This window comes from Phyllostomus discolor, chromosome 4 (genome assembly GCF_004126475.2).
Source record: "Phyllostomus discolor isolate MPI-MPIP mPhyDis1 chromosome 4, mPhyDis1.pri.v3, whole genome shotgun sequence".
NCBI lineage: Eukaryota > Metazoa > Chordata > Mammalia > Chiroptera > Phyllostomidae > Phyllostomus > Phyllostomus discolor.
The window spans coordinates 23,752,982-23,779,687 of NC_040906.2; the positions used below are offsets into that span (position 1 = coordinate 23,752,982).

General features: G+C 39.8%; 1 protein-coding gene across 1 annotated transcript in view; it reads right to left on the reverse strand.

Moving 5' to 3' along the window:
• ADAM23 (ADAM metallopeptidase domain 23) overlaps positions 1–26,706 on the reverse strand; it is a 149,458-nt gene that overhangs the window by 14,730 nt on the left and 108,022 nt on the right. The window contains 13 exon segments of the mRNA XM_028510104.2: positions 7,696–7,712; positions 7,714–7,769; positions 7,772–7,807; positions 9,807–9,899; positions 9,901–9,980; positions 10,508–10,587; positions 11,500–11,619; positions 13,564–13,669; positions 14,997–15,065; positions 15,670–15,715; positions 20,589–20,669; positions 21,872–21,961; positions 22,534–22,605. Of these exon segments, the coding sequence (XP_028365905.1) occupies positions 7,696–7,712; positions 7,714–7,769; positions 7,772–7,807; positions 9,807–9,899; positions 9,901–9,980; positions 10,508–10,587; positions 11,500–11,619; positions 13,564–13,669; positions 14,997–15,065; positions 15,670–15,715; positions 20,589–20,669; positions 21,872–21,961; positions 22,534–22,605 (946 nt within the window).

Here is a 26,706-nt window from a genome sequence, read left to right on the forward strand (position 1 = left end):
GTGAAATTAAAATGTAATTTAAACTGTGTAACAGCAAATCTATATTTTAGTCACAAAAGTTACAAGCCATTTGTATATTTTTAAACAAATTCTTGAACTATAAAATATGTCTAAGAAGCTACATCTTTTGAAAACCCAGAACTTATTCAATTCTGTGAAAATCCCTACAAATTTTAAAAAGAGTATCTTTAAAATTAAATGAATCGTTAACTGGGAAAACTGTTTTACCTGGAAAAGGATATTTCAAATAACCCTGCAACGTTTGTGTTTCTGCCACAGCATTCGACGTTTTGTTTTTTGTTTAGAGTCTTCAGTGCGTGGACTGTGCCCTGAGAAAAGGAAGGGTCTCTGGGAAACTGTATTAATTGCTTCGGACCAGCGAGTGGCAGGTTACAGAGGAAACAATACCTGTGCACCTCGGCTTCTGCCTACCGCTTTCGGTGCAAAATGGGACCAGAATGAGCCGGGTCTCCAAGGCAAGATGCACCGGCAAGATGCAGTTTAGGGTTAAAGTAGGAAGGCAGAATATTTATGGTTGAGTGTGTCTGTGTATCCGCACGTGTGCATGCAAACGTGTGGACATATAAGCACTCTGTCCCACATTTCAAGTGAATCGAAAGTACTGGCTCCCTGTCCCTTTCCCAATGAAAGCGGAAGTCAGCTGTCACAGGGCTGCAGTCACACAGACTGCGCAGTGAGACACAGTGAAACAAAACACAGAGCCACAACGGGAAGCTGCAATGTCTTAAGGCTTAATATGGGGATCATTAACCTCTTTAGCTAAATATTCTCCTAAAGGAGAGTGAACCTTAGATCTCTGACCCAGGTGAGCAAGCGTACAAATACTTTATTTCACCGCAGGGCAAATGATAGGAGTGCAATTCTAGTTTCATTATTAACTAAGCACGGCCTGAGTTGTTCCTAAAAACAGAAAAAAGATGGGCACACGACGGAAAACAGAGAGCAGCTCCCGGGAGTGCTGAAGGGAAAGGAAAAAAGAGCAACATAGAAGGTGTTGGTAATGTTTTCCAAATATGACAATACCAATACCTGATAATACTAAACCTAGACGATAGCTCAGATTTCCGAACTGTAGAGGCAAACACTGGGATGAAAGCTATGCTAGATATAATGCCTCCTATTTTTTAGACCTTAGGAAATCCTCGCTTTCAGAATACTAAATTTACTGGGATACATCATGTTAAATATATATATATTTTTTTTTTGCCTAAGTTTTAGGCATTGGCTCTTGGAGCCAAAGTACACACGAGTCCTAGTACCTCTTCAATTTTTATATAAGCCACATATGCTAAATTATAGGAAATATTCTCCTGTAAAATGTGATGCTGAATGAAAATGTGTTTATATGTTAAAAATTATAGTGACCGTATGAATGATGAATAAAAATAACTATTTAAAAAGGCTTTTGTATTTGCCGAGGATGTCATTTATTACTGCAGAATCAAGAGGATTAGGCAATCTGCGATGTAGATGTTAGAAGCACAACCGGAGGGAACAAGACATTTCTACAGATGCTTCAAATTCAAGAAAAACAGATATAGTCTGTAATCTCTGCTGATAAGTAGGTACTCTTAACAGCAAAGCAAGATAAAAGTGGGAAGATAGCTTTTTGAAAATTATCCTCTCTCATCCCGTCCTTCCATCCTTCCATCCTTCCTCCCTGCAGTGACTTTAAATTCTGGCAAACTGAAAATATGTGTAAAATCCATTTGATTCTTTATCAGGATACTTAGCAGGCTTATCTCTTTTAGTTCGTAGTTTCTCAATCTGTTTTCAGATGGAAGTGAATTAGCACAGTGCCTCACAGGCGGGTGGATGTGGACAGGGGCTGTACTTGGAAACGGAGGTCTCAGCTGCTCTTCATGGCTACAGAGAATGTATCATCTCAGTAAAAAGACATTCCTTGGACCTTTGGGGGCCTATGCTCTGGTTGTACTTCTGTGCTAATTTATTTATTATATAACTGTGTTTGTTCACTCACTCACTATCTACTAAATGCCTTTTTCTTCCAGGAACTATGCTGAGCACGTGATGGGATATCTTTTTTTCTTTTTTCACCCCACCAAACCTGAAGATGAAGTTCTTAAAGATTCTAGCTAATAACACAATCATCATATCGTGAACTTAACTTTGCTCCCTAACTCTTTGGCATGCCTATCTTTCATTGTAACTTGATTTAATTTAATTGTGGAAATCATTTATTGCCCGGCAGCATGTTTTGATTTTTGTCTCCTTATTTCTGTTGTTTGTTGGTATACTAGTATTACTTTTAGTCTTAGCCTCTGCTATCCAGGTCATATGTGCTAAAAGGTAGAATTTTTTAAAAGTATGTAATATCAAGAGGAAAACTATGAATTTTCTCCTTTTCTTAAGAATATCTACTTGATATGTAGAATTCTTCCACAGACATCATACTCCAGACATTTTGAAATTGTGTTTCAGAAACTGGGTGGTTGATTTTTTTTCCTTTTCTTTTCCTTCTGACTCTCATAGAGTTTCTGAAACAGAAAGGCGCACGATTCAGCCCATGTAATTACAATGAACCAAAACGGGCTGTGGGGCCATGCCCCTCAGCACCCACACTTCAAAGACAGGAGGCCCCGAAGCCGTCACTTGTACTCTGTGAGCCAAAGTTCTTTCCGTGGGGATTTATTATTTTTGCTAAAATTTCAGATTAGGATAAATACTAGATATCCTCCTTATGCTTTAGACTACCCCACTGGCATGACAGATGTTCTGTGTAGCTCCATACTTCATGTCAGAAACACACTCAGATCTCCTCATCCTTTTCCATGAAATAATAATTTTTAAAAAGTTCACTTGGGGATACAGAGGGATAACTATCTAAAGCAATGAAAAACACATTGTTTTATATGAGAATATTGACTCAGCCAGTTTAGCGGTCAATAAAAATGCCATGGCATTTTTCTGAACCCAAACAAAAGAAACACACAGTTGTTGAAAAACTTTCAAATTTGGTAAATCCTTACATTACTGATGAGGCTATGATCAGTGAGAAAGGTAACAGAGATGCAAGCATATCTGAGCATGATCATATCTGACAACCACGTCTCATACCCAATCATCTGACCTACCCACTGCAGGTGTGTGCACTCACACAGGGGGCCATCTTTTACAAAGATACATGCGGAAGGTAAATGCTAACACTCCTCAAGGTGTTAAGACTTAGAAATTATTGTTTTCAAAATACTAAATGCTAAAAATAGAATACTCCCTTCGATAAGCAATGGATCAGCTAAGCTTAATCATTACTTGGCTATTGTTTCACCTTTTCTAATTTAATGCATACTCAGCTTTAAATGAGGTAGTGTGCAATGTCAGAAAAAGCCCTGGGCTCCAGATCAGGTAACCTATGTTTTATTCTTGGCTCTGTCACTAACTATCTGTTAACCCTGTTGATTAAACTGGTTTTCACACTAAGGCCTTTCTGTCTGGTTTGATGACTACGGTCAGGATGAAACGGTGTGAGCAGAGCTTTCCGGAGACGTTCTATGTCCTTCCATACCAATGAAAACATTTGATAGGGTCCAGTATCTTCTCTCCTCTCCTATAACGGTGATGTAAACCACCCAATGAGAGAAGTTCCACTTTTGTACTCCACAATAAGCACCACAATGCAAAGATGCCTACAAGTTGATAAAAATGGGTACTTGACATGATTCTACCCACAGCATGGGGGGTGGATCCTAGGTCCTTTAAACAAAGTTCAATGTACTCTATTCTTACAAAACATACTAAGGTAATTTCTTCAAATGGGTTCAGTGAAAATGAGTTGGGAGAAGAGAGACCACAAGAGTCTTTGTAGATAAAATAAATGACAATGAGAAAAAAATAAAGTATATGTAATGGAAAATGTTTTTTTACATCCTTACATTACTTTTGCTTCAAGATCCTACTGCTTGCTTTTTAATACTTTTGATCTGAGAAATTGGAACCAATAATCTAACGTGGTGCAAGCGGTGGACAAAGGTGGACAACTTCAGCTAGTGTAGCAGCTACAATGGCAATTCTTTCACGCACATTTTCAGTCCCCACCCAGATGAAGAGGTGAGACTTTTAATTCTTCCAGAAGTTTATAATTAAAATGAGGGAAATACCCAAAATACATCAGTTCATTTCTGACATCCTCGACTCAATGGAAACAGAATCACGGGATTCACCTTTACTTTTCCTAACTTGGTCTCAACCTGAAGGGCTGTAGTGGAGTATGATCTATCTTTTATGCCATGCTGTTCTGATTTAAAAAAAAAAGCAATAGTTTCATTTTGCTTCTTGAATTTTTTCTCTATAACAAGGAAGTATAATAAAATTAAATACGACTAAGTATTTTTTAACACCTTCTCATGGTATGTATACAGAAAAACCTCCATCGAATGGACGTGGCAGGCCCGATGACTGTGGGCACTGCTTACTACGTGAGGCGAGCACCTGCGGAGGGCCCAGACACCGGGTTCCGGAAGGCCGGTGCCAGTCAAACCAGTTCCCCCACGAGAAAGAATACACAGCATTCAGCTATGGAGAAACCCTTAGCTCCTCACACAGCTGCTGAACCCACTGACTGGGGGGATCATTGGAGAACTTGTTCCCTGGCATATGTCGTCAGTATTGCTAAAATAAACTCTTATAAAAATTTTTTTAAAAAAGAAAGTACTGATTGTTGAAATATCTTGAGTTTATTACCTGTTACGCTTCCTCAAGGCAATACAAATGGATAATGCTAAACAGACAATCAGCACCCCAATATGCAGCATTTCCTCTCCTTTACGTATTCCCAAAGGGAAGGCATATAACATTTATTGAGTGCCTACCATGTGCTAAGGATATGCTATCTTTTAAGTAGTAGACAGTCAATAAATATTTACTATCTGGATAAAAATAGAAATATATAGTTTCTCGCCCTGGCTGGCGTAGCTCAGTGGATTGAGCGTGGGCTGCAAACTAAAGTGTTGCAGGTTCGATTCCCAGCCAGGGTACATGCCTGGGTTGCAGGCCATGGCCCCCAGCAACCGCACATTGATGTTTCTCTCTTTCTCTCTCTATCTCCTTCCCTTCCCTCTCTAAAAACAAATAAATAAAATATATATAAAAAGAAATATATAGTTTCTCTCTCATCTTCTCTTAACCAGTATATCAAAAATAAAATAATAAAATCTACAACAAAGTATTGTAGCTTTGATCTCTGTTATTCTTGTTTTTACTAGTATATTAACAGATTTTTCTACAGAAGCTAAAAAAGATATAAATAAAGGTAAAACTATTATTTAGTTGAACTATAACTGCTTGACTTTTCTGGAAATCTAATAATTTATAATAATAACTATTCTTTATGTATATTAATTAATAGCTTTTTTCAATTTAACCAAGATTATTAGAAATTAAGAGGACTTCAACAATTTGAGAACCAATGGTTACATTACTCTTACTCCAATGGCTCCTCTGTCTCATTAAGAGACAATAGAAAAAAATACAACAGGAACAAAATATACCGAGTACTTATATTGACCACTTCTGAGTTATGGAATAAAAAGGTGTTTTTTTCCTTTTTATTTTATTTTTTCACATTTTATTTGAATATCCAACATGGGGCATACATTATTAATTCAACAGGAAAAAACATTAACATTATCAAAATGAATTTCGATACCGAAGAGACAAAATTTAGATTTGAATGTGATTGATTTTCTTTTTAATCTTTCGTGTATTTTCAAAATTTCCTCTAATAAACATGTGGTATTTGAATGATCAAAAAGGTTATCTTTAAAGGTAATGTGGAATAGCACCATATTAAATAGCAAGAAAACAAAACAAACCACGAAAAGACTGCTGTGAATATAGCCTTCTCTAGAATGTAGCTGTTTGCATTATGCCTCCAATTAAGTTTTCTAGGCCTGGGTGAGTGCAGGAATAAGGAACAGACAGAGCCAGGCGATTAATAACCCCCTACCTAAGGAAAAAAGGCCGAGTCTAAGCTACCTGACCTCTGCTCATTTGTTCAGATACCTGTATGCATTCCTGGAGGAAGCAGCTTTTAGGTCTTTAAGAGAATCACAGACGTGCTATGCAAAGAAAATTTGGAAACAATGAACCTCTGTACCTCCGGTCAGAGTCTAGATCCTCTCTAATTCTAACTTCTGATGGTGAAATCCACAAATTTTTTGTTCTAGTTTTTTTTTAAGATTTTATTTATTATTTTTAGAGAGGAAGGGAGGGAGATAGAGAGAGAGAGAGAGAGAAACATCAATGTGCGGTTGCTGGGGCTAAGGCCTGCAACCCAGGCATGTACCCTGACTGGGAATCGAATCTGCGACACTTTGGTTCGCAGCCCGCGCTCAATCCATTGAGCTACGCCAGCCAGGTTGTTCTAGTTTTAAAGTAACAAAGGGCTACATGTACAAGTGGAACTGGTTCCTTTTTAGTAATAGAAGAACAGAAACAGACCATGAGGGTGTGATTGTGATCCTTATAGAATTTTATCACAGGCACGTTAAGCAAATGTATGAAAAGTGTTTCAACACACCCACTATTACTGAACATTACGCAATAGCCTAAATCTCCTCAGGAATTGAGGGCTTTAGACTTCATATGCTTTGAAATCGTACTTTCCCCACATGAATAATACTGAACTTCAGACAGCTTAAATAAGCTTTTATCCAAAACTAGGCAGATCAAAATGACACTATTTCTATACGTGTTTTTCCTAACTGCAGGGAAAAGGCATGGCGATCATTTATAAGGATACTGTCAGCACTACCGAGAGAGAGAACCTGATGGACAATGTCACTGGGACACACCATTCATTCCAGTAACTCCGTGGTTGCTCAGGTCTGTGCAGTGCAGCTGACGACTTTTCTTGATCTTTGAAAACCACATGATGGGTTGCCATGAAGGAGAATGATGACAAAGTGAATACCCTATTCAGGATGACACAGGCTACAATACAGCAATGTGTTAACAGAGGAGAACAGGCCTGACATTGGGCACCTGGGGCCTTGTCCCAGCCCTGCCTCGGGCTCCCTGGATGAGCTCAGCAAGTCACCTGACCTCAGGGCCTGGGGGTTCTCATCTCTAGAATAAGGGTGGTGTAGTTAGCTGGCCACTGAGACTCCTTTTAATTTTAAAATTCTAATTTCTCTCCTTTTAATGGTTGATTAAAACAAGTTCCAGATCTTTCATGTTGTCTTTGAAGAATTCAAGTCCCATGAAAAATTCCAACTGCTTCTTATAATCAAAAGTGTCTTTAACACAGAAGCATAAAAGATGACAACCTCCATGTTCACTTTCAAGTATTGAATAATTCATCCACAAAGATTCCCAGCTATGAGAAAACTGACGTAGCTTAGACCAACTATGGAATGATTAACTCTGTGGTTATGAAAAAAGAATGAAGTTTGAAAGCAAAGAAAGGAAAGTGGAAGAAAGGAAATCGTATATTTACTTCTTCCTAATCTCAGTCCTAGAATACGGGATAATTCAAATATTTTTTTCAATACTAGAATCCTTAATCTGCCGTAACATGAACTATACATTTTAAAACGGCTAAAGAGATATTCTTACGTGCCTCCTTTCAAATCTATTAAGTTGTTTATTGGCACCATCGGAAGAGTACCAATGAATTTCTTAGCATGCTGGAAATGAAACTGAAATCACACAAACCCTTGGGTCCTTCATCTTGGAGGGGTGAAGGTCCTGACTGGATCCCGGATACTGCAGTCCGTTCCTGCCCCAGGTGGAAATCACAGATGCAAGTGGCTTCGTTACTACACACCTGTAAAGAAGACAGACCAGAGATGGAACATTTTCCTGGCCTTTACAGAATACTCATGATGAACGTAAAAGAAGACATGGGACCAGGCAGACACTTTAGAAACCATTTCGAATTCTTTAAAGTCTGCCACGGCGTTAGATATCAGACAAGGGGAAACCGTGTGGTGGGGTCAGAGAGTTGAATGGCGGTTTTCCAGTTAACTAACAACAATCCAAAAGATGAAAAGCAAGACATTTTATATTAAATGTCAATCATTCACATTGATATTATCTAAGTACACATATGTTTGACAACGTATTGATAGTTTTTTTCATAAGTAGTTGCTAGAAACATATATTTTAGAAACATATACGCTTAATTCAGGAAGTAATAGAGACTGGTCTCAAGAGGCACTGCCAGAGGATAAAGACCAGGAGACATAAATCACCAATGTACTGTATGACCTCACCACGTTCAACACCAAATTTCATTTGGTGGTCTTGCCCAGCCAACGAGCACCCCTCCCACCTTCCCTGCCTGCCCAGAGTAGCTCTTCTCTCAGTCGGCCGGGCCAAGGCCCTCCGAAAGTGGTCTTTGTCTCCTCTCTGGTCCTCTAGGGACCAAGCAGCAGCTGGAAGGGACTTGAAATTTAGATGAAACATATAACCATCTGCAAACTACAGACAAGGAGGTTAAACCCTTATCTGACTGGGAAAAAACATTCAGAAACAGACTATCAGAGCTGACATAATCAACCTTAAGCCTAGTGGTATAAGAAGTGTTTTAATCTGAAATGTTATAACACTTGATTATGATTAATGAGATCAAATTTGACCTTTATTTTTAACAAGATGAAAAAGTGGGAAGTACAGTTGAGAGTCAAAGGCTCTTTTAATGTATTAAGTTTTATCATGCTTACAAAGCAAAGACTTGAGTAATGAAAGGTTCTGCCCACTGCTTTTATTTTAATGCAAGCACGTATTGGGAATTTACTATGTGCCAGGTACCTACACTAAGTGATTCATGCAGCAGCACCTCATTTATCCTCACACTAGCACCCTGATGAATGAGAGAGCCTAAGTGACTTGCCCAAGGTCATTGGGATAGCTAGAAGCAGAGCCACGATTCAAACCAGGATTCTTTCTAGCCCTCGATCCGTGCTCTTGGTCACTAGGCTACACAGCGTCCCTTGTGAGCCTATGAGCCAATCAAGCCTGAAACTATAGCTGCTGGACATATGCTTTTCAGGTCTTTCCACCGTGTTTATCCAACAGCAACCTGCCTAGCTCTCTATATTTTTGGCTCCTTTTCACCTTCATCCCAGCATCTTCCTTTTCTGTTAAAAGCTCTCAGTTTTCTTCATGTTTCTTTGTCCATTTCTGAGGTCTGTATAATTTTGAAACAACTTTCTTCACTAAGCCAAGGTTAAATAATTATTAAGATTTGTTTTTAGAATATTGAGCTTAGGTGTGCCAGGTTGTGTCTGCCCAAACACTTTGTTCAGAGAATCAAGGATGTGCGCCAGTAGAGGGAGCATCTCTGTGACCGGCAATGATACAGATATCGCCACAGGACCTTAAACACGTGAATTATATCAGCGAGCCAACCTTCAGTGTGGTGTGACCTTGCACACATAGATACCCCACGTGCATGCTGAGTAGCCAAAAGGGAATCACTCACAGGGTGCAACTTATTTCAAATGGTATAAGTAATCCCATTGGGTTTTCACAGTTCCTTTAAAAATCATATCAATTTTCTTCCAACTCTTTAGATGTCAAGCTGTATGTAGAAAATGTGGTGTATACAAATAGCCAGTGAGAAAAGAAAGCATAAAAATACAGCATATCAATACATATGTGCGTTACTGTTAGCAGATAAGGATAAAAGAAAATCAGAGTCAATGCACAGACACGGGCAATAGCCACAGAAGGAGAGCTGCTGAACTGGAAGTCCAGGCACCGTGAACTCTAAGGGTGCCAGATAAATAAAGGTCTGAACAGGAAGGCTGATGCCTACTTACCCCCATGGCCTGAACAGACTTACCCTTGGAATCGAGTGGGCAGCTACTCATATTTAGGGCCTGAATTTGTAGGCACTTCCGATCTAAACACACAATTCATGGACGGGCCGCACGGCGTTCCGTCTTCCACATAGCCCACGTCTGTGTCATCATCTAAACCACGTGAGAGCACCACTACACAGGAGAAAGATATTCACACAGTCATCAGCACTGCACTTACAAATGCAATTCAACGATGACTGAGCCTTGCTGTTAGGACACTGAAGAGGCTGCCATTGGACATGGACTTCTCCTAGCATTCTCGACTCTTCCTTTTCCCTTTGCCCACTGCCTCTTAATAAAAGGGCACGATAAAAGAAACTACCTATCTTTATCATTATTATAGCACCTGTCTTCAGAAAAAACGTCACTTGTACAATTGTATTCTAAATCTTCACTTGCAAAGACCAACATTAAAGACGATAAAGGAACCAATCTTATCATTTGCTCTCCATGGCTTTCCAATGTGTCATGGCACACAAAAAAGGCAGATGTTGAGCAAAGATAGCAAATAAAAATATTTTGAAAATTATCATCATTAGATGATTGGATTATTCATGATAGAAAAAATAAAGTGGTTCCTCTCTACTGATACTGACTCCTACAGATGTCAAAGTTCCAAAACAACTTAATTTGAATAATAGTCAATATCCTACAATTACTGACAGAGTACCACCTGCTGACCAGTTTACGAATATGCCAGTTCAGAATACAACAACATGATTTAATAAGGCCAATGTGTCTAGAGACATGTGAAACCTGCATATTCACATGAGCTTACACGCTCAAACTGCACTTGAAGACAAACAGTGTTTCCAGGGAGGATCTCCCTGTCGAGACCCTGTGAGAACTGCCTTCAGGCCATTTGAAACATGGAAAAACAGAAATCATTGACCAAGACAGCATTATCCAGTCTGGTTGGCCAGTCCAACTCACTAAATTTTGGTCAAAATTACTTTTGGATGGTTCCAGATCTTACATCCATTCACTCCCATAAGATGAAGGCTTGCTACTCTGAGAGCCTAGGATGAGAGTCTGCAGATGCAGAAAGCAATTCTGTACGGGGATCCCAAAAGCGTTTGGATCAACAGTACCATTTACCGAAAGCACAGCGTCTTAGAATTATGACTACTTGGAATATAAGATGAGGCCCTGGCTTAAAAAAATAAGCCTCATATTTTCTGTGCCTTGTACTCATAGGTAATTGGATATCAAATGTTGCCTACAGCTATAAATAGTATTTTAGTAAATATTTTCTATATGTGATGAAGTATTTATTAAACCACCTTCTAAACCAGACACATCTACAGGAAATAAAGCTTAAACTCTTTTTGGTAATAAATAAAAACACAGTGTTCAAACAATGACATATTCCAATGCTTAAAGCTTTAATCGTGGGTCTAAAGAGGTAGCATAATTCTACCCTTAAGATTATAATTACAAAGAATGCCTCACTACTAATAACTGGCACAGTTTTTGAACAAATGTAATTTGCAAGTCTAGACACGACTTTGTCTTGTAGATGACGCTTAGCATGAAAGGTGATGATAAAGCTTCAGTCAACATTCCTCTCCTGAGAAGTAGGAAATTTCCCTTGATTTTTCTAACTCTGTAACTCTCATGATTCATTAGGTTCTCCAGTATTGAATGTTACCTGCAGTCAATCACCCGGCCCTGATGATAGAAGGAAGTGGGGATGATCTCTCCCTGAAGTTGGCCAATACGTGGAGCTCGTGTGAGATTGGTGCAGAGTAAAAATCCACAGAACACATCACTAAACATGTTTTTAAAAGACGGAAAAAAATAAAAAAAGCGTTAGACAGGAGTATCTAATAAATATAAAATTTCTAAAATAACAAAAAAAAACTCAAAGCTATTCGTCATAAATTCAAAATGTGAAAACTTTTCTTTCCTTCCAAACAAAAACATCAGGTCAGATACCGCTGGTTTGGCTATGACCCCCCTGCTCCCTGGCGGACAGGATCGCACTGTTGTTTGGAGGTAGCAAAGGACTCAGCCCTGAAAGACGCTGGGACTGGTGCCTGAGCTAGTCATGCCCTTCCATTCGCTGTATCCTCTTTTGTAGCTGTCCTTCTTATCCATCTAGAGCTACAAGTGGCTTGTGGGTGTTGAGAAGCAAGAAGAAGCTGGCTCAGAAGTTGCTTGGGAGAATTTTGCTTTCTGGATAGAAACTCAGAGACTGACAGGAAGATCTTTGGTTCCTGCCTTGGCTTCCTGCCTTTGAATGTAAATTCTTTCCATCTAACCTGTAATCGTTAAGTTCATGAGCATGAGGATACAAACTCAATATGCAACAACATACAGAGTGAAGGGGCAGAAATGATCTGGGTGCTAAGAGAGGAAAGAAGGGGAAGGGCCTGGTTACAGAACGAGTGTGAATGACCCACGGACAACGGACAACAGAGTGGGGAGTGGCTGTGGGAGCCGGGGCAGGGGGGTGGGCAACAAGGGAAAAAATGAGACACCTGTAATAGAACAACAACAAAAAACATGGTAAAAAAAAATAAGATATCCTTAACATTTTTAAATGTACTAAAATTCCCACAAAAAGGCAAAAAGGAAAAGTAGAAGAAATCACCTGGTGTTTAGTGACATGAATAATGTCACTTATGTGACTCATGTGACTCATGCCCATTAAAAAATGGGCAAAGAATTAAAGTCGTACATCATGCACACAAAGGAGATCCACTGTCCAAAAAAATGCATGAAAATGTACTACATTCCAACTGTAATCAGGGAAGTGAAAATTAAAACCACAATCATATAGCAGTTCACATTCACTGGAACAGAGAAAAGTAAAAAGTCAGGTAATACCAAGCACTGGTGAGAATGCAGCCCCAAACTCTCATATACATATTACTGCCGGTAGGGTTTACTGCAGTACACCCGTTTTAACAAGAAAACAGTATGGCAATCACTTCGGTGGCACTGAAAACATACATCCCTGTTTTATGTATAAGGACAGTTATCTTTCTTGTGGGCACAGACCTTAGAAAAATGTGTCCATATGTGCACTAAGCTGCGTGTAAAGAACACTCACAGCAGCATGGCTCCTAATACCCCAACACAGAAACAATCGAAATGTCCACCAACACAGAACAGAGAAATAAATTGTGGTGTATGGCTATGAATGTAAATGAAGGTGAAACAAGTGGACAAAAAAATGAACATTTAAAAAACACTGAACTTAAGAAGCAAAATACGAAATAATACAGAATGTATGATTCCTTTTATATAAAGTTATCAAAACTTTTAGGCAAAACACTTAGCCAAATGTTCATGAAGTGAACAAAAATGGTATTCTACTTTGAGTGGTCCCCCAAATATACACAGTCTACATGTGTTGCTGGTGGAGCTCTGTATATACTAGACCATGCACAGGGCCTATCTTGTAGCAACAGTGCCCAATTAAAACCTAATATTAATCTTAATACCCTGGCAAAGCATCTCTTCAAAACAAGCATCAGGTAAAATACAGCATGTGAGAAATTTCCTGAGTTTTACAGAAATGGTGAGTCCATGCCATAGAAACAGTGTAGTCTGTAGCCATATCCCCACATATTTTTTAAATGTATACTTTAAAATTGAAAAGACTGAAACACTGACTTACGAATCAGTCACATTTACTCTGGGCCCAGTTCACCCTGGGAGCGGGGCTTCCCCGCCCACTGCTCGGGCCCCAAGGCCGGCCACTCACTGTTTGCTGCACTGGATCCATCGGTCTCCGTCCTTCCCGCAGTTTCCCTTCTCCGTGCCTTCTGTGTTCAGCTTCTCGTAACAGAACTTGTCAGACCCTGAAGCCTCTTTTGGAGATGAGCGAGAGAAGGAAGTGCACTTTAGCTATCTTCATTATTGATAAATAAACAAATAAATAAAGAGAACTATATTATAGTTCTCTAAATAAAGTAGTTCTCTTTATTACACCAGTGGCACACCAGTAAATGTTTGACAACTGATTCTCCAGAAAAAAAAAATCTTAATTTGCAGCACTGACCAATTGTTCCATGGTATAAATACCATTATGTAACGTTCCACGGTGCAATACATGGTGAATTTCAAAGTATCAGTGTGATGTTGACTGGCTTCTAAAATTCCTGAAATTTGAACAGATGGCTCTTCCAAGCGAATACAAGATCGCTCCAACACACCACTACCTTTAACTTGAGAGACAAATGCACTCCCAATGCTTGCTGGGGAGTTTGAGGGTAGGAAGTGGCAATGATCATCAGCAGAAATTAGTAAAGTGACACACAGAAAACTAATAAACATTCTTAGTGTTGTTTTATATTAATATTAGGAGATACCATAAAGTCTTAGCCAATTGACATTTTACGTTGGCACCTGGGTGTCTATATTTAAACCTTTTGAAAGAAATATGTCTCTACTATCTTCCGTCTGTCAAAACTGAAGCACCAAAAGTAAATCTTTTAGTTAAATGACACTGGCCAAGCACTTATGCACAGGCTCCGTTCTCCTTTGGTGTACTTTCTGTTTCTTTGGAGGTGACCCAGCCTCAACCACATAGCATGCCCATTTCTCTCTCTTCTGGTCTGGCCCTTGTGAACTGGAGTTCGCTGGAGAGGCACTGCCAATGTCAGGAAGATGGCGCGTGTTAACATTCCTAGAACGTCCTGAGAATCATGGCCATGCACCCAAATCTCTGTCTGCCTGCACTTGAGGCAGCACCTGCATTTCTTCACTTGACACTGAGGCTAACAGATTGCAGAATTTAAAAAATAAGGGCTAGAACTTTCCTGGGGTAAAAGAACAGAAAGCTACCTTTTGGGGGGTAACTGTTAAATCCAGGATACAAAATAAATTATGCAAAGGGCTGGGTAATGAATGTGACCATTGCACTCAACCTAGCCTTCCCAAGTGGATGCGCTATCCCTTCTCTGACAGACACAAGCACTGAACGACACTGTTCAGTTGTGATGACCAGTCGCCAACTTCAGCAGTTGTTATTGGTAGTTCTGTGACTAAGATTCACAGTTCTCTTTATTTCATCCTTTTGCAGATTCTTAAAAAGAACTCATCACTCCAAACAACACATCTTTCAGCAAGACTGGTGGAGAAGAACAATATGAAGAGAAGATGGTGTGTGACCGTCAACAGGAAAACGCAACCTACTCGTTCCCCAGATGTACTGACACTGGTTGTCCCGGGTCTTGCACTCCCCGCTGTAGCAGCGGCCCTGGGGACAGGGACAAACGCGTTAGCAGGCACACAGAGCCAGTTCTGTTTCCTTCCCCCACAATTTTCACAGTGAAAATGAGAATCACAAACATCTTAGGACAAGCGCAAGCTTAATAGGCCGTTAAAATCTAAAACTCAGAATGGACCTCATAGTACAACTCTTTAAATCTAACCTGATCACCTAAAATTTTAAATTTTATGGTAAACAAAAATTGGTATACTTCTTTGATAAGACCAAAACGATGCTGAGCTTCTTGTTTGTGAATAGTTAGGTTATCACATGGCTTTAGGGAGAAAAAAAGCACATTATAACAGATTGTCGTATTTTTTCCTAATAAACAGACTGGAGTTATTGAAAGATAGTCACAAATCAATAAATTAGATTCCTAATTCTTGCCCTTAATCTGGACAATTTATCATCAGAGTTAAATATAATACAGTTAGTATTTGGTATGATACAAAGCAACTCTGTATTAGAAGACCACTCTAATAATTTACTATTGTTTGAGTTGTGATTTCCTTTCCAAAATTACATTTATTTAAAAAAAACCCTTGTGAACAAATTCTTATAAAATTACATTTAAAATGAACATGCCGGCATACCTGATTTGATTGCATGCGTATCCATCTTGCTTATGAAGGTTTGGTGGGCACTGAAAAATACAATCTTTTTAGTTAATGTTCATCATGTTAAATACCTTCAGGTTATATGCACAATATATAAAACAAGCAAAAAGTTCAAGCATGGTGAATATATAATTAGAAGTGTTTAGGAAAAATATGAGTAACTCCTTAAGTAGATTATACAAGTTAGTTCTCCCATTATAGGTAAGAATAATAAATTAGGTCCACACAGTTGGCGCTTTTTATGTTTCTCTGTTTTCCATGACGTAGACTGGAATAATAACTTATATTCACTTGCCTACAGAGTTAAAGGCAGAGGGATTAAAATGGACAATGAAGAGATATGAATCAGCTTGTTATGCAGGAACAGACACATTCAGGAACTAATTTATAGACTCACTCAGCTCTGTGAAAGATGTCAAACCTATATTTGACACCCACAGTGCTCGCCTATAGGCAATGTTATTGACAGAGAGAGAGAGAGAGAGGGAGAGAGAAGGAAGGAAGGAAGGAAGGAAGGAAGAAAGGAAGGAAGGAGAGAGGGAGGGAGAAAGAAAGAAAGAGGAAAGAAAGAAAGAAGAAAGAAGAAAGGAAGGAAGGAAGAAGGAAGGAAGGAAGGAAGGAAGGAAGGAAGGAAGGGAGGAAGGGGGAGGGAGGGAGAGGGGAGGGGGAGGAAAAAGGGGAGAAAGAAAAAAAGAGAGAAAGAAAAGAAGGAAGGAAGATCCTCCCTTCAAGTCCATGTAAGTGCTGTATCTCCATTACATTTCTGACCTCTCAAACCACAGACCTGTTACTAGAACAATCCTGATGTGATGGATATTTCTTTTGCCAAGTCTATTTATCAAATAATTATTTAAAAGTACACTTCATTTTCGCCCCAAATGACCCTGAATACATTAAGTTAAAGTGTTTATTCTCTGTGCATTTCATTTACCACATTTAAGTCAGCTAAAAAAAAAGTTCAATCCAAAGTCTCTGGTACAGTGTTCAAAGCAAATGTGAAAAGGGAAACACACACACACACACACACACACACACACACAGACGTGGCAAGTAAGAAACACAGCAATATGCACTGAGGTCCTGCCTCAGTTTTCTGTCACCTCCTCAGGAAAGGACAGTTGCACTCTTTCAACTATCCAGGCCCCAAATAATTGGGGCCATCTTCTATTTCTCTCTTTCTAGTCATCACAGAAAGCTAACACTTTACTAAGGAACACTTTGGGATAAAGTGCTTGGGTTCTACCTCTTTCTACAGAATATCTGACTCTATTATAAGCCGTCATTCACTACAGCTTTTCATTCAACCTGATGGTGACTATTCAAAGGATATAATTATCAGCACTAAACCCTGGCATACCGAGCCAACTACACAAAAACAGAGATCCCTGTGGTCTCTTTCATCCATCCAAATCCACTCAAAACACAGTCATTATCTTATTAATCACTAACATTAATTATTCACCGACTCCAAGACAAATACAACCGCATGGAACAAAAATGAACAAGAAATGCTGCTACCACAATAGGCACGTCAGGGTCTAAAATTAATTTGTCGTATTTGCTCTTTTGTGATGGTTCAGTAAGAAAGAACTCATAGAATTCCTTACCAATGAAAAACTTCTTCACCTTATTACAAGCTGTCACAGCTACATGCAAGATTTCTCATCAATTTAGTTTTAGTTTAGGCTAATAAAAGCCAGTGGCTTATCGCTGGAACGTTTAACAAGGGAAATTATGGAATGTTTTATGGTCCCAGGAGACATTTAAAACAGGAGAACCATAAATCTGTGCACTTCCTTCTGCCTGCGCGGTAACAGGCCTGTGAGCACAGCTCAGGACGCCGTCTCCAAACGCCACCCCAGCCCCACTTTCTCGCTGTGCACATTGGTTCCCATGAGGGAGACTTCAGTGCAATAGCAGTTAAATGCGCTTGATTTTAAGTCGTGTTCTACTACCCATTGAGAAGACATATTTCACAGCACCAACAAAAAAACACTTCCAGCCCTGGCTGGTGTAGCTCAGTGGATTGAGCATGGGCTGGGAACCAAAGTGTCCCAGGTTTGATTCCCAGCCAGGGTACATTCCTGGGTTGCAGGCCATAACCCCCAGCAACCACACATTGATGTTTCTCTCTCTCTCTCTCTCTCTCTCTCTCTCTCTCTCTCTCTCTCTCTCTCTCTCTCTCTCTCTCTCTCCCTCCCTTCCCTCTCTAAAAATAAATAAATAAAATCTAAAAAAAAACAAAAAAAACAAAAAAAAAACACTTCCCACATCTTTCTAAAATATCTTTACCATGTCACCCAGTGTTGTGTGACAAGGAATTCTCTCGCTTGAACAACTATAGCTGATTCCATTGTAAACTGGGAAGTTTCAAAGAACCTCAAAGCCAGCAGGTGACGCTAATACCAAAATTAAGCAAAAACATACCATGAGATAAAAGAGATAAAGTCATGATGTCGCCAGTCATACTGACTCTCAGCGATGCAGAAATTCTCAGAGGTCACATTTTCTTCATCATTATTAGTATGGATTAAGTTCAAAGTTCACTGATCCTCACAAGGCCAAAGACCTGGAAGGTGCCTCAGTCCCTCTCTGCCAATTACCTGTTTCAGGCTCCGTCTTGTCGTTTAAGGAAATCACTAGGAGAACATGCTATCCTAATAGGCCTCTGAGAAATTAATAATATGGTTTTACTTTAGACATATGAGATAAAAAAAGAACATTTTTAAAAATTTAGACAATAGAATATTTGGTTGAACACAGAGCTCTCATTATAAAAGCCCTGTTTCCAGGAAATGCTATGGCAACTCAGGAGTTAAAGGTTGAAATGGAAATATTATACTTCTAAAAGAGCTGAATAGACAGAACCAAAACAATGTATGATGAGTATAAAAATAGTATTATTCTGTAAAACTAAAAATATAACTCAGGGACATGTGTATCAGGAATGTCAGAATACTTGACATAAAACACAGAATCCACATGATTCTTACACTTTGCCACTATGTTGTAACACATTTACAAAGAAACCTATTTACATATTTAAATATAAGAAATAGATACGCATAAAAATCACAAAAGAACAGCCTGAACACATTTCAACTGTACCATATCCTCACAAGGGCCCGTGAGGACTGAGTCCCAGATGATATCTATCAAGGACTTTCAAAAAGGTCACCTGGAACCTTTCTTTCCCTCTGCTCTTGTCCTTCCCGGGAAGGAAGCTCAGTGTGACTCCAGCTCCTCTCAGGTCCCTCACTTACTCCTTCCCCAGGCAGGTAGAGCAGCTGACTGGGTGATAAACTTGGGAAGAACAACAGCACTCCGGCTCTGGTCCGCTACTCTTCTCTTGCCTACTCACACAAATCACACTCTCTCTCTAGCTCCTCCATGACATACAAGCCGAGGGCCAGGCATTGCAGAAAGAAGTCAGCCCAGACCACTTCTGTCAATAACCTGTTGCTACAGCCTGAATCTGGGATCTAGAAAGAGGGCCATTTAGTCCTCACACTAGGCCATAGCTTTTAACTTGGACATTTTCAATAATAAAAATGATACACTGGCCTCCATCTCTACTCTATTGGTAGCCCCTGGAAACAACACACTCTGGCCATAGGTAACTCCACTCCTAGGAACCTACCCTAATTAGCTAACCTTGAACAAGAAACACTCTTAAAAAGGCATAAAGGTGTCTTTGCCATATTAATTATAGTAAAAAAAAGTTGCCAACAATCTAAATATCCATCACTGGATACAGAAGTCAACTAATACACATGAGAAATTCATGCAATCATAAAAATAATATTTATGTAATAAATGGGTAATAGTGAGGAAATACTTTTTAAGTAACATCAGAATGAATAGGAAGGTAGAATAAAATCCAGAATTCTTGCCAAGTTCCGACCTGTCCTGATTCCTGACTTCCCCCTGAATTGCTCTTGCTGTTCTACAGCTAGCTCCGCTTTCATTCCATTTCTTGAGGAAGTCAAGCTTCTGTACCTGCTCTTTTCTGCCAAGCTCCTTCTCATCTGTGTTTCTACTTAAATGCCAACTCCTCCAAAACGATATACCTGACCACCCCACCGAAAGCTCCCGCTCCACCATTGTTTTCATATCACCTCATTTTATGCTCAGCCTTTAGCCCCGTCTGATAGTTTGTTCATTTTTTTCCTCCACCCAGCAGAATGGAAGCGCCAGAGAAGCAAGGATTTGTCCATTTTGATCCCTACCACATCCCAATATTTACAGCAGTGTGTGACATACAGTAGGTGCTCAAGCAATGTTCATCTGGATGACAAATGAAGACTTTAAATAACATGGCATTAACTTTTAAAGCCATAAAAAGAACATAAATAAGGAAGGTTAGAAGTCAACATGAATTATAACGTTACAATAACTTTGACGTGAGGAAGACCACGCCACAGCCTGTGAACCGCGAAGCTGGGCTTCGTAAGCAGGAGCTGAGGAAGGAGGCTCCGCTCCCAGCCCTGCTCTGCCCAGAGCAGCGCTGCTTGTCTCCTGCCTTCTGCACTGGGCTTCCATCCAAACTCTTGTTTTTAAAAAGGGTTTTGTGGCTTAAGAATGTTTGGAAACAGTACATTAGTGCTTCATTAGTGTTTTAGATGTGGGGACCAGGAAAGAAAAATCAATTAGTTGGGTATAAACCATATAAAGGGAACTAATTATGAAAAGGAAACTTGGAAGAAAAAGAGATTTAGATCCAAAAATCACAACAAATGTTCTTAAAATAAAGGCACGGTGGAGAACTAGAAATTACTAGAAAACAAAGCAAAACAAAGCAAAGGAGCCAAAGCATATTCGCACATGTAATCCACATGGAAAGCTCTAAGATGTGCATGTACACGTAGCATGTGGTACTGAGAACTCAGACCGCCGTACCTGGCCGGAGTCCCCAGTACAGTACTCGGTGATGTCACACCCATTCACAGCATCCCGACATTCATATCCTCTTGGCTGAAACTGCAAATCAAAATTCAGCATTAGGAACTAGTACTCATTACTATTTCATAGAGTTAGGATTCTGAGGTTCACCTATAATTTTGATATTCTCTCACAACTATCACCAAACTCTTTGCATGAATTAGCGAGATGGTTGCAGCACAGAGGCAAGGCCCGGTTACCACCATCTGTAGGAAATACGAATCCTTAGCCAAGGCAGTGAATGTTCGGATTTCACAACCCACTGCCTCGGAGTATCAGTTGTAAAACACAATGGGATGGCAATTATGCAAAGATGCAACACTGGTGCCATAAGAAAGAACAACACTAAGATATAAACATTTAGGATTTTTCTGAAGATTTGTGTACATGCCCAGTGTCCACTAACGAATGATGATCTTGGATATTAATCTTGCTTTAGCTAAATATAACAATCAAATTTCAGTGGTTCCCTTTGGTAACACCAGTGAATGCCTTCTGTATACAAGGCACTTTGTTTGTCTGAGAGGGAGTAAGTAAAAGATGCAGGAGAAAGCCCATTACCTTCAAGCAACTTATAATCTGGACATAAGGTGAGTATAAACTAAGCTGGAATCTTCTGGAATGCCGTCATGTTTAATACCCATTAATACTGAATAAAATAACCAAAACTGTGTACTTTTATGGGTAAAAGTAATATTAGAGGTTTTTATAGATGAGAAATGGGAAGATTTCAAAAAATGACTTTTTAAAATTAACTGGCCTCCATGCATGGAAGGAACTATGTGCCCACACACACACATGAACACACCTTCATACAGTACTTCTTTATGCAGCCTTTTTGCCTTTATAGGGGATTTAAAGAGTTAAATGTATGAAATGTGAGCACTAGCTTTTATGCTCGGGGTCTAAAATGAAAAGGCCACAGGAACTGTCCCTCTTCTATTCAACCACTTAACCTGCTCTTCACCTGTGTTAATAGGGCAATGCTCAATGTCTACTTTGGAAAAAGTATGGATATATTTTGAAGGAGACATTGGAGGATAGGATGGTTGACAGTGAATCACAGTAAGGGTAAATGCTGGTGCCCACAGAATTGGGGTAGATTTATTGATTTTACAAAATTGCCACGCACCCTGTTAACCAACCAATTTGCGGCAAACCATACACATGCTCAATGTGTATACTGGGATATTCGGCTAATATGTCAATGAAAAGAAAGATGAAACTTCCTGGAAACTCACCAGACATGAGGTGTTGTTGCAGCAGGGCCCATCGCTGCAGTGGGCCCCATTGGAGAGAGAGCATTTCTTACAGCACACTCCATAGCATTCCTAGAAAAAACACTTCACGTAAGTAAGGGAGGAAGCTTACCCACTCGTCACTCAGCAGTCTCTCCACATTTGACTCATGCATAATCCAGACAAGGAGATTATACTATAGTAAAAAAAGTACTTTAGGAAAGAAACAATCACTTAAACAATGATAGATTTCCTTCCTGCCATGTTCTCAACAAAGCATGATCTTCTGGGAAAGAGCTTCTCTACCAAAAAGGCAGCTAATTACATAGCAGGTACCCCACCTTTGCATAGCTCTATTACATTCTTAGTACTCAATCTAGTTTTATAAAGAAAAAAATACACAACACAGAAATAGAAATGTGAGCTATGAATTTTTAAGAGGTAGGGAATTTGATTAGAAGGCTCTATTAGGTTTTTTTCTGATAGGGCTGTAAGGACATGATTAACTCTAAAGCGCCCGAACTGGGATGGAGCACTGAGGAGCAAGATCAGAAAGAAAGGCAGCGAGACCACAGTGGACCACAGTGCGGGCTTCTCACTAATGTTACCCATCTTTGCTCTGGGTGGGAGCTGCACTGCAGGCAGAAACGAACTCTGATACCTACCACATGGAAACCACAGTCACACTCCTCCCCAGCTTCTACATATCCATTGCCACACTCCGTGGGCTCAAATAGCTGGAAGAGATTAGGGAGAGAAAAGGAAAACATTTTAATTTATCACAGAAAATCCGCACACCAATAGGGCCCTTCAATCAGCTGTCACGTGATATTCTGTGATCTGTTGTAACGGCATCTTATAAATGTGTCTGTGTGGGAAGTGCTGTTCACTTATTAATAACATTCTAAAAACCACGTTTTAAATGGGGTAATATCTCTTGGAGTCTCTCTGGTGGTGGGCTCCTGAGATGACCTCCACCATTACTGCTACTTTTATGGAGATAAGCTGTCAAGAAGAATGGATCACTTCTCATATTTGCTAATGGAGCTCAGATGCATTACTAATAAGACTCACATATCTAATTTGCTGACTTATCTCAAGGCTGCTGAGAACACATCAAAATTGTCAAAAAGATAAAAATGCTTCAGGTACAGCCAAATGTAATATATACTATCAAGTAAATGCAAATAAGCTTAGAAAAAGGTGTGGCTGGAAATCCACATCTATCATTGTCATTGAAAATAAATTCATAGTACCTGAAGCATATTAAATATACATGCAGACATATGCATGAATGTATAGAAGTCTCTCAGTCATTCCTGGAACAATGGAAGAGTCAAATGTCTAGAATAATTCACCCTTGGGTGCTATGAATTTGCTTGCCAGATAAACCCTATCTCAACCAAATGTGGAAACAGCTGATTGTTTATGGGAAACATTCGTATTTCCTTTAACCTGGGGCAAGATATCTCTGAGCATGTCCACCACACACCTGGGTGAAGACTGGAATGGTACATCCCAACCCAAAGTCTTAGAGGCATGAGTACGAGAGGGAGAAAGAGACTCCTTCCCCAGCAACATCACACACCCAAGGAAGGGGTGAGTTCCACTGAGTACCTGAGAAAGATCTGACCCTCCTTCCACTTCCAGGAAGGAGACGTATTATAAGAAACAAGGGAAAATAGAGGCATGGTAAACATGGCTCACCTTCTTGCACAACCACAGCAAAAATTACAATTAAACTACAAATCAACTATCACCCAGAATCATGAGAAAATCAAGCTGTATGGAAGTCCGACAACCAATGCATTAAAGAAGTCACATTCATCCAGACGAGCAGGGAGTTAGGAGGGGTGGAGATGCATAGAAACATGTGAAGACACAGAGATGTGGAGGTGCAGAACAGGCGGTCCCACACCCATGTGTGATGGATAAAAATCAGGAGGGATACCTTGGGAGGGAGGGATCCAAGCCCCACATCAGACCACCCAACCCAGGGTTCTAGTGCCAGAAAGATAAGTTCCCATAACTTCTGGCAGTAAAAACCAGTGGGGCTTGGGGTGGTGAAGAAAACTGAAGGATTCTCAGGCATCTACTCTTACATGGCTTGCAGCAGATTTATGACTTAGGCAGATTCACTCCCTCTGGACTCCAGCATCAGAGCAACACCTGGAAGGGCACCAGTGCCATACAGGGAGAAATTGAAGTGTCTGGCATCAGGGCAAGTGCTGGGAGACAGCTTCCTATTGGACAAAACTCCCGAAGCCAGGCAGAGGCTTTGTCTCCTTTCTGAGCTCTCCCCCACACAGAGCCTCAGCGGGACGACACCATATCGGAGATTCCATCAACCTGGTTCACATGGCTTGCCTCGCCTTGGCCATTACCTAAGGGTCTACCCCATCCACAGTACTGATGTGCTTTTCTACAACAGGCCACACCACTAAGACAGGGAGTCAAAGCAGCTCTACCTAATACATGGAAACAAAAACAGGGGGGCTGCCAAAATGAAGTGGCAAAGAAATAGGGTCCAAGTGAAAAGAAAAGAACAAAACTCCAGGAAAGGAGCTAGACAAAATAGAGATAAGTGATTTATCAGATGCAAAGTTCAAAACATTGGTTATCAGGATGCTCAAGAAACTCATTAGGTACTTCAACAGCATAAAACACCCAGGTAGAAATGAAGGTTACACTAAGTGAAATAAAGAAAAATTTACAGAGAACCAACAGTGGAAGGGATGAAGCTGAGAATCAAATCAATGATTTGGAACATAAAGAAGTAGAAAACACTCAATCAGAACAGAGAGAAGAAAAAAGGATCCAGAAAAACAAAGACAAAGGAGCTGCTGGGACAACTTCAAAAGTGCCAACATTCGAATCATAGGGATGCCAGAAGGAGAAGAGAAAGAGCAAAAATTGAAAACTTAGTTGAAAAATAATAAGAAAACTTCCTTAATTTGGTGAAGGAAATAGACATAAGTCCAGGAAGCACAGAGAGTCCCAAACACGATGGATGCAAAGAAGACCACACCAAGACACATCATGATTAAAATGCCAAAGGATAAAGATAAAGAGAGAATCTTAAAAGCAGCAAGAGAAAAGCAGAGAGTTACCTACAAAGGAGTTCCCTAAGGCTGTTAGCTGGTTTCTCAAAAGAAACTTTCAGGCTAGAAGGGACAGGCAAAAAGTATTCAAAGTGATGAAAAGCAAGGACCTACAACCTAGATTACTCTATCCAGTAAAGCTATCATTTAGAATGGAAGGGCAGATAAAGTGCTTCCCAGACAAGGTAAAGCTAAAGGAGTTCATTACCAAGCCATTAGTATATGAAATGTTAAAGGGACTTATTTAAGAAAAAGGTCAAAACTATGAACATTAAAATGACAATAAATTCACAACTATCAATAACTGAATCCAAAAAACAAACTAAGCAAAAAAAGCAGAACAGAAACAGAATCATAGATATGGAGATCATTTGGAGGGTTATCCATTGGGAGGGGGAGGAGGGAGAATGGGGGGAAAGGTGCAGGGATTAAGAAGTACAGATTGCTAGGGACAGAATAGGCAGGGGGATGCTAAGAACAGAGTCGGAAATGGAGTAGCTAAAGAACCTATATGCACCACCCATGCACATGAACTAAGGGTGGAGGGGATTGCCAGAGGGAAAAGAGGGTCCTGGGTGAGGGGGGGTAGGAAAAAATTGGGACAAATGTAATAGCATAATCAATAAAATATATTTTTAAAAAAGAAACAAAGAAGGTTTCCAGGAAAGTTGGGTGGGACTCCCCTGTGAGAAAGTCCAACAGTCCTCCACCTGCCATGTTTTGATCAGCAGGCAGGAGAAAATGGAAAAAGGAAGGGCAGACTGGAACAGGACCGGGGCTTTATTTACATCAGGCAACCCACATGGAAAACACGGTCGCTGGGAAGGTTCCCACAGCACAGAAAAGATGCACGTAAGTAATGTAAAAAACACATAAAACACGCATACCTGCAACCTAACTAACAATACTCGGAAAAAATCTGTTCTTCATTACACACACATAAATTCTTTTACTGGAATCCAAAGAGGCTTTTTAAAAAACATTCTAATATGCAGTTTTATATTTACTAACTTTTAAAATTGAAGGGGTGTAGTTACTTTCATTAGTTCCCGGGTTACTGGAATCATTTTCTTTCCACACACAGGCAATGTCAGGAACCTAATCATGGATCCTTATATACACACTCAAAATCTTAACCTTTGCAAACAACTGAGTGTTGCTTCCTTACATGTGATGCTTATAATTAGTTGGTATGCTGCAAGGCAGATACAATTAGCCATGTACACTGCAATTCAAAAGTACCAGTCGCTGACATTAATTCATCATTACTCATTTCATCCACTTTGAATACTCCGGAGTTTTCAGATTTCTGTCATATTGAAATGAATGCCATAAAAGGCAGACAGCCAAGTTTAATGATGCAAGTTCACTTTAAAATTCCTGTTTGTTTTTCTGCAGCCCCACTGAGAATTTATACGAACGTCAGGCGTCAAACTACCATCCCCCGACTACAACAGAATCACTCAGTTATGGGGTGGGAACAAATTATTCCATCAGTTGTCCCCATCAGTCACCGATTTTTTAAAAAGGCTAACATGACTGCACTGCTCTCTCAAGTTGCAGAGTATTAAAACATATTGTATAGCGACAAACTATTTTTGACTCATGAGGTAGTATTTTGAAAGGAAACATGAAATGTGCGATGCTAGAATCTCAATACCATCTGCTAACTAGCATCGACCCTGCCTTTTTGCCTGTTGGGCGACGTCCTCCAAACATCTCACTATAGGCCCACAG